Source organism: Trachemys scripta, chromosome 14 (genome assembly GCF_013100865.1).
Source record: "Trachemys scripta elegans isolate TJP31775 chromosome 14, CAS_Tse_1.0, whole genome shotgun sequence".
Lineage (NCBI taxonomy): Eukaryota > Metazoa > Chordata > Testudines > Emydidae > Trachemys > Trachemys scripta.
In genome coordinates, this window is record NC_048311.1 from 35631155 (window position 1) to 35639936 (window position 8782).

At 48.9% G+C, this 8782-nt stretch overlaps 1 protein-coding gene across 1 annotated transcript in view; it reads right to left on the reverse strand.

Annotated features, from left to right (window-relative positions):
* LOC117887298 (zinc finger protein RFP-like) overlaps positions 1–8472 on the reverse strand; it is a 14746-nt gene extending 6274 nt beyond the window's left edge. The window contains exons 1-4 of the mRNA XM_034789752.1: positions 7999–8472; positions 6941–7036; positions 4946–5176; positions 3746–3768 (exon numbers count right to left, since the gene is read on the reverse strand). Coding sequence (XP_034645643.1) covers positions 3746–3768; positions 4946–5176; positions 6941–7036; positions 7999–8415 — 767 coding nt within the window. The 5' untranslated portion in view covers positions 8416–8472. The remainder of the gene's footprint in view (positions 1–3745; positions 3769–4945; positions 5177–6940; positions 7037–7998) is intronic.
* Positions 8473–8782: the final 310 nt, after the last annotated feature.

The following is an 8782-nucleotide window of genomic DNA, read 5'->3' on the forward strand; positions in this document are numbered from 1 at the left end:
TCTTCTTGGGGTGCCCAGCCGCCCCCCGCCGCCCCCGCCCGCCCCACGTCACCCCGCCCCCCCCCGCGTCCCGATATTTGTATTTGGTGATCTGGTCACCCTAACCAGAACACTCCGATACTTGCACATTCCACACAGATAACAAGACAGGGACAAAAGGATAATATGATGGATAGAGTTGTTTTGTTCAAACCAACATGTACAAGGTGAGAGGCGGCACCATACTACGTAGGGGGGTTGCACCTCAATACGTCGGGAGTGATGTGTAACTTGTTTGTATCTGTGTATAAGAATGCACCCCTGAGTGGACGTCTTTGTCTGGCCTAGGGGGCAGTGGAAAGTCCCGCCACTGACTGACCCAGTCCATTGCCAGGGAGCACCTATGTACTAGCTAGCAGCACCTTAGCAGCACCTTGGATATCTAATCTGGGGAGCTGGAGAGTCTGTGCTCATTGGGGGTTCTCTCGGGGTCTGCTGTGTCAGCTATCTGCGCAAAGCCGGGGCAGCACACAGAGGGAACACACGCACGCAGCCAACTGATATCAACATTGAACAGAGCAGAGCACCACACCGGTACCGTCTGACAACAAATAGTAAATATGCCAGACGACCAGCTTGGCTAAACAGTGAAATAAATCCTTGCTGATCTTAAACACAAAAAAGAAGCTTACAAGAAGTGGAAGCTTGGACAAATGACCAAGGAGAAGTATAAAAAGTATGCAAAGTGCTCCACTTAGGAAGGAAAAATCAATTTCACACATACAGAATGGGAAAAGACTATCTAGGAAGGAGTACGGCAGAAAGGGATCTAGGGGTTATAGTGGACCACAAGCTAAATATGAGTCAACAGTGTGATGCTGTTGCAAAAAAAGCAAACATGATTCTGGGATGCATGAACAGGTGTGTTGTGAGCAAGACACGAGAAGTCATTCTTCCGCTCTACTCTGCTCTGGTTAGGCCTCAGCTGGAGTATTGTGTCCAGTTCTGGGCGCCGCATTTTAAAAAAGATGTGGAGAAATTGGAAAGGGTCCAAAGAAGAGCAACAAGAATGATTAAAGGTCTTGAGAACATGACCTATGAAGGAAGGCTGAAAGAATTGGGTTTGTTTAGTTTGGAAAAGAGAAGACTGAGAGGGGACATGATAGCAGTTTTCAGGTATCTAAAAGGGTGTCATAAGGAGGAGGGAGAGAACTTGTTCACCTTAGCCTCTAAGGATAGAACCAGAAACAATGGGTTTAAACTGCAGCAAGGGAGGTCTAGATTGGACATTAGGAAAAAGTTCCTAACTGTCAGGGTGGTTAAACACTGGAACAAATTGCCTAGGGAGGTTGTGGAATCTCCGTCTCTGGAGATATTTAAGAGTAGGTTAGATAAATGTCTATTAGGGATGGTCTAGGCAATATTTGGTCCTGCCATGCGGGCAGGGGACTGGACTCGATGACCTCTCGAGGTCCCTTCCAGTCCTATAATCTATGAATCTATGAATCTATGAATAAAAATGTTGCTCAGGCATGCAGGAGTGAAATCAGGAAGGTCAAATCACACTTGGAGTTGCAGCTAGCAAGGGATGTTAAGAGTAACAGCAAGGGTTGCAGCTAGCAAGGGATGTTAAGAGTAACAGCAAGGGTTGTTAGCAACAAGAAGAAGGTCAAGGAAAGTGTGGGCCCCTTACTGAATGAGGGAGGCAACCTAGTGACAGAGGATGTGGAAAAAGCTAACATACTCAATGCTTTTTTTGCCTCTGTCTTCATGAACAAGGTCAGCTCCCAGACTATTGCACTGGGCAGCACAGTATGAGGAGAAGGTGACCACCCCTCTGTGGAGAAAGAAGTGGTTCAGGACTATTTAGAAAAGCTGGACGAGCACAAGTCCATGGGGCCGGATGCACTACATCCGAGGGTGCTAAAGATGTTGGCGGATGTGATTGCAGAGGGTTGATTAGCTTGTGCTGTCACTAATTATTGCTACACCCTTTCACCCTAAAATAGCAGCAGAGCCTCCTTGAAAGACAAAATCTCCTTCTGGCTCTCCCCTCTGAATCCCAAAGCTGTGTTTAAAATAATGACCAGAGATTGATCACTGGCTGGATTTTCTTCTGCAGCAAAGGCAGACTTTGAAATGCACAAACTAGAAATGCTCCCAGCTGAAATGCTGGTTAAACAGCCGCTGCCCAGCAACTAGCGCAAGCCAAAACTTGACATTAATGCTCGTATAGGCCATTGGCTGCTTTGGCACATATACCTCTTCCTCTGTCTTTCAGTCTCACTCAACTAGTTGCCTGCCTGGATACAGTGGCAGAAATATTATTATAAAGAAAACAAACCCAAGTGCCTTTATATTTTAAAGTAATTAGCCACTGGAAATATGTACCCAGGGTTCTGGTGGATTCTCCCTCACTGCCCATTGTTAAATCAAGATGGGATGTTTTTCTAAAAGCTCTGAGGTAGGTCTCTAGGCTGGTCTAGAAGAGGGCAGACGAGATTATATCTCTGTGATCCCTTGTGGCCTTGGAATCTTATTGATTTCTCCGTTTCCTGGGGTGTCAGATATATGGAGTGGGTCTGATCTCCTTGGGGGAAAGCAAGAATTACACTGATGCCCAGCGTGCAGGCAGAGCTGGGGCTGTGAACTAAAAGCGATCACGTGGATTCACATTGCAGCTTTGGCTTCCCAGGCAGCTGTGGAATCCAAAATGCGCTGAGCTACAGGTCCCTTTCAACACTAAGGGGAGAGGGGTGGGGGGGACCCGGGGGAACCCAGCGTCTCCACATACAGCTGTTGATCAGAATGACCACATATGCCAATCAAGTTTCACATCTATAGCGAAGGGGTGATCACAGTGGTGCAGGGGGATACCGAAAAGGGATTTCTGGGAGTCCACGGGTTGTGAAATCAGCTGCACACTAACGCTGATGGTATCTGCAGAAGAGAGTGGGGGGCGGAGAAGAGCGGGCCGGGGCCCCTTTGGAGCCTGGGCCCAGCCCCATGGTGCCATGGTAAACCCAGTACTGACTGCGGGGCCTGGAGGCTGGATTGTTCTATGTATCCTGGCCTCAGAGCAGGTACCGCTCAGGCAAGGGCAGCACAAGCTTCACCCGCTGCGGCCCAGTTTGTTTCCAGCATGACCTGGGGAGAGACGACATCGAGGGGAAGTGGAGCAGGCAGATGGGCCAGCAAGCTGCATTGACTCCGCTAAGCTTTGTGGTGTGGACACCTGCCCAGTCAGAAATGGATGGAGACCCTAACCCAGGGGTTCTCAAACTAGAGGCAAAGGCCCCTCAGCCTCCACTTCAAACCCCGCTTTGCATCCAGCATTTATAATGGTGCTAAATATATTTAAAAGTGTTTTTAATTTATAAGGGGGGCGGTCGCACTCAGAGGCTTGTTATGTGAAAAGGGTCACCAGTACAAGATTTTGAGAACCACTGCACTAACCCCAAATCACCTCACGCAGGGCGCCAAATGGACACAAGCTGGACATATTTGAACACTGCTGATCTGGAAGCGTTCATGTTCCCTGGGACACAAGAGATTTAAAGGATCTATTCTGGTCTATTAACCGGCCCTCATGCGTCATCTCACCGTCTCGAATAAAGAGTATCAATCCCAGGAGTAACATCTGAAGAGGGGAGATTTGGATCTGAGGGGTGACACTGCCCCTCACAGTTGGCCGTGATGCCCTGAGGTGATGGGGGCCTCGCATGGGGCTCAAGCCCCTCCCCCACACAGCGACGGAGCCACATACCTGCTCAAGGTGCTTCTGACGTCCTAAAGAGGGGGAGGGGACAGAGAACAAAGAGTTCAGTTACGAGTGATAACCATGAGAAGGAAGTCGGCTGGTGGAGAAGAGGCTGGAGTGGGCCACACTATGATCCTGGTTCAGGGGTGTTGGTGGTGTCATGGGGAGAATGGCAGCTGGCCTGGGATGATTTCCAAAACAGAGTCCCCCTTTCTCTCTGTGAAACGGGGATAACATTATTTAAATATTTCCCTGCCTCAGGAGAGATGGATGAATTCATGTGTGTTATTAACGGGCTCCGCTCCCGCAGGGATGTGGGCCAGAAATGGACCCAGAACACTATAAAAAAGACAATTAAAATCTAAACCCTACAAAAGGGCCCCTCTCCCAGATTCCTTCACTCCTAACACAAGAACGGCCATACTGGGTCAGACTGACGGCCCATCGAGCCCAGTGTCCTGTTTTCTGACAGATGCTTCAGAGGGAATGAACAGAACAGAGCAATGTCAAGTGATCCATCCCCAGTCCCAGCTTCTGGGAGTTAGAGCTTTAGGGCCACCCAGACCATGGGGTTGTGTCCCTGACCATCTTGGCTAACAGCCATTTATGGACCTATCCTCCATGAACTTCTCTAATTCTTTTTATAATCCAGTTATACTTTTGGCGTACACACCATCCCATGACAATGAGCTCCACAGGTTGACTGTGAGGCCTATGAAGAAGCACATCTTTATGTTTGTTTTGAACCTGCTGCCTTTTCATTTCATTTGGTGACCCCCAGTTCTTGTGTAATGTGAAGGGGTAAAAAACACTTCCCTGTTCACTTTCTCTGCACCAGTCATGATTTTATAGACCTCCATCATATCCCCTCTTAGTCACCTCTTTTCTAAGCTCAACACTCCCCAGTCTTTTTAATCTCTGCTCAGATGGAAGCTGTTCCATACCCCTAATCAAATTACTAATAAAAGAAAAGAGAATAATAAAACAGAAGCAAGTGGAAGTGATCATAAACTAGAGAATTCACATTTTAACAGTCGTTCATAACAATAAAATGAGGTACCATTAAAGAGAGAGCGAGAGAGAGGATTCCTATGTAAAAACTAGAAACAGTGAGTTCCACTGTAGTGTTAGGATCCTGCACTCCAAGCCACATGGGTCTCCCCATTCATCCATTTCCCAAATATCTCCAAGGCTCTGAGGGCTCACCTGCAGGAATTCACTCGCTGGCTGCTGGCACTTCCCCTCCATCTCGCTGATCAGCTCGCTGAGACGGGAAATCTCCGCGGAGAGTTTGGTGATATTTTCATCCTGCAGCTTCACAATCTCCTTCTCCAGCTCTCCCAGTCGGGCCAGCAGGAGTTGCTCTTCCTCCTCCAGAAACTGGTGCAGCTTCTTAAATTGAGCCACAATTTTCTCTCTCTCAGCTTCTGTCTTTCCCTGTAAAGATGAGGCACAAAGAGGGAAAGGGCACGTCAAGGACACACTGACAGGCAGAGGAGATTTCACACAGCCCTCTGAGCAGGAGGGGGAATTTCTAAATATTCAACACCTCAAAAGCAGACAGAAACTTTCCTCATTTGACCAGAGAGATTTTCCTAGAAAGTCCCACCTTATCCTAAATTTCCTTCCCATCTGACATGGTTTGTTTCTGTTTGTGATCAGTGAACTGTGACAATCTCAATCCTTCCAGCAGTAGAAAGGGCAGGATTCAGAGGTACATGAGCAGAGACTTCCTGAGAGAGACTGAAGGGGGTAAAGAAAACACACAAGAAGAAAACAAACCAAAACTCCCAAGTTTCACTGAGGAAGTTCCTGATATTCACATGCCCCGGAGGGACGCCCAGCCACACCTCTGGAGAGACATGAGAATTCAGTGCCTAAAAGCTAACTGTGTTAGTGCATAGATCAGGATCTCTAGTGCAGCCCCAGGCTATAAACTTGTACCATGAAATCAAGAATGAAGCGAAGACAAACACAGCTCTGAAAACAAGGGACTGCAGAGTAAAGGTCGCGCCTGCCACCCAACCTTAATTCTGCCCCCTTTCCACAGCTGCCTGCTACAGCTCCGCACACTGGCTTGAGGTGCACCTGTCTCCTGGAGCATGCTCATATCACTTTCCCATGTGCGTATCCATGATGTATGCATATTTACAGAGACTGAAAGACTTATAACTTCTAGGGTGCTGCTTCCAAGGTGTGGCCCTGGGTGCCAGACACTAGCCAAGGTGAAATTCAATCAGACCCAGCTCAGTTGGGGCTGATCGGTGCTATGATCTGAGCCATAGGCGGGCCCAGAAAAGTTATAAGAATGGGAGACAAATTGAATGTCAGGTTCTTTTCGTCTGAGCCCTTCACCTGTGCAGCCCCTTGGCCACATGACTCCTGATTCAGTCCAATTACCCTGTCTCATGCCTGGATGGGGCACAGTGATTTTCAAAGACAACGTCAGGAAGCAGGTGAGTTTTAGAGCCCTGTGAAACCATCAGCGCTTAGCATGAGAGCTTGGCTGTCACTCAGCTATTGACTCTCTAGTGCTCATCAATAATAGAGAGAGACACAAGGGGTGAGGTGATATCTTCGATTCTCTTTCCGACGGAAGTCGTTCCAAAGATGCTTTCAAGCCACCCAGAGCTCTCCAGCCCAGATTTGAAGAAGAGCTCTGGGCAGTGTGCAAGCTTGTCTCTCTCACCAACAGAAATTGTTGTAATCAAAGATCTCACCTCACCCCCTTGTCTCTCCAATATCCCGGGACCAACAGGGCTACAACGGCACTGCATAGAGTGAAAGAGACAGCATGGGCAGAGACAGACAAAGATGAAGCCTGAAGCCGAGCCGAGCAGACCTCTCTGATAGCTGGGGATGGAGCATTAACACAGCCTTGGCACTGCCAGAGCTGAAGGGAGGAGGCAGGGCCATGACCCCACATCCCGTCCATTCTGAGCAGAGGGGAGCACAGGCTACACCTGCCGGTGGATTCGATCAGCGTCTGCCCTGCTCTAGGGCTGCCCAGAGCTCCTGAGGAATCTGTCCTAGCCCCAGAGCCAGGCAAGGAGTCGCAGTCCCACTCCAGCTCACAGAGGGGAACAGAGACAGACACGCACGAACCTAAACCCGCAGCACACGGCCCCAGAGAGACGCACAAACCTCCCTTACTGACATACATCCCCACAGCCCTCCTGGGTATCAACACTGGGAACCTACCAGGTACTCTGGGCTTCTCTTCTCTCCTGTCAGTTTCCATCCTTGGAGCTTTTCTCTCTCTTCCTTCAAAGCCTGCAGTCGGGTCTGCAATTGTTCCTGGGCAAAGACAAATATTTTTTCTTTTGGAGCTTGAGGAGCAATTATTCCTCCCCACTCCCCATAACATTGCTGCACAGATTTAGCTTTCCAGCTTGTTTAACCCAGCAGCAGGCCGGGAGAGCACCCACATGGCAACTCACAGGCCAGGCCACGGACATTGCAGGAACTGGGGGAAAGCAGCAGGTAACAGAGGAGAACTAATTCATTCTGACACCTGGGGGCTAGGAGCACAAACTGGGCCCTGGCTGCCAATGTACAAACCCTAGTGCCTCTCAGCGTGCTCAGTAAAGATCTCTTTCCTACAACTCTGCTCTCACATTGCTGATCCTAGTAAAACAGATGGTGTCACATTTGCTCCAAAAATTGTTCACCATCTGTCCACCAGTCAGGAGCTCTGACTACACCCCTGCCTCACCTCGCATCCACCAGCATCTTTTGGGGACCAAGAATCAAGTTATTTCTCTGTTGGTTTGAAATGAATGAAGCAGAGCGTGGGAGGATCAATTCCCAGAGTCTGATTGAATCTTTTCAAAGATCTCAGGATTTTAGAAGGGTGGGGGCTGGCAGTGCTGGTTCCGGTGTGTCCCGCTCAGCAGGAACGGGTGTTGGAACAGAAATATTAGCTGAGGAAAAGGGCATCACAAGAGAATGAATATTTTTCCCCACCCACCCATGGAAATTAGTCCTCAAGTCAGAGCAGAGATCCATGTGTAAGGTTCTAAATCTTTATCACAACACTGTAGTTAGCAAAAAAAAAAAACAAAACCCATCCTTTATGACAGCAGGACATGAGGAGTTCCGGTGACACTAGAAGGAAACCCAAACATTGGAAAGCCTGGGAACTACAGTTATGGCCGCAGGCTACATGATGTCTGCATGAGCAGCTGTACTCTGGGCCTGGAAATATATCTGAAAAACCCGGTAGGTACAAACACTGATGCTGGGAGGAGATTTCCTACCTTGTACTCCTGGGCAGCCTCCTCTATGGGAACCACTTTGTGAGATCTGTGAGCCTTAGATTTATCACACACCACGCAGATGGGGGTTTGATCCTCCTCACAGAACAGTTTCAGAGCCTCCTGGTGCCTCTCACACACTCTTTGTCCATCGCACTCTGTCACCGCCTGGAGCCTCAGTCCTTTCACTAACTCCACCACCTTCCCCAGCTGCCGGTTGGGCCGCAGGTTTCTCTGCTGGGCAGTTTCTCTGCACTGGGGGCAGGAGAAGTTTGGCTCCGTCTCCCCCCAGCACTGGCTGATGCAGGCCCGGCAGAAGTTGTGCCCACACTCAATAATCACTGGATCTTTGAAATACTCCAGGCAGATGGGACAAGAAAGTTCATCCTGGAGACTTTCTGCAGGGCTCTCTGCAGCCATGGCTCCTCGTGGGAAGGGTAACCAAAAGTTAGTTTCAATTTCCAACCATCTGGGACAGGAATTGGGTGTCTCCCTTCCTGGGTCTGTCTCATTGGCTGTGATAGAATCAGCTGTGTCTGTGAGTTCTCCCAGCCCCTGTGGGCTCTGATGAGAAAGGTGACCCTCTCTCTACTGGGAAGAGTGCTCATCTCAAAAATAAATAAATAAATAAAAGCTGAGTTAAAAAGTTGCTTACCATACCCCTTATTTTTATTACCACAGCACGTTTTTAAAATAGGGAGTCTACTTCAAACGGCAATTCATTCCCTCTCTGCCTCTGTGCACGCAGCCACCATATAAAAGGGGGCAAAGGAAGGGGATGGAGAGA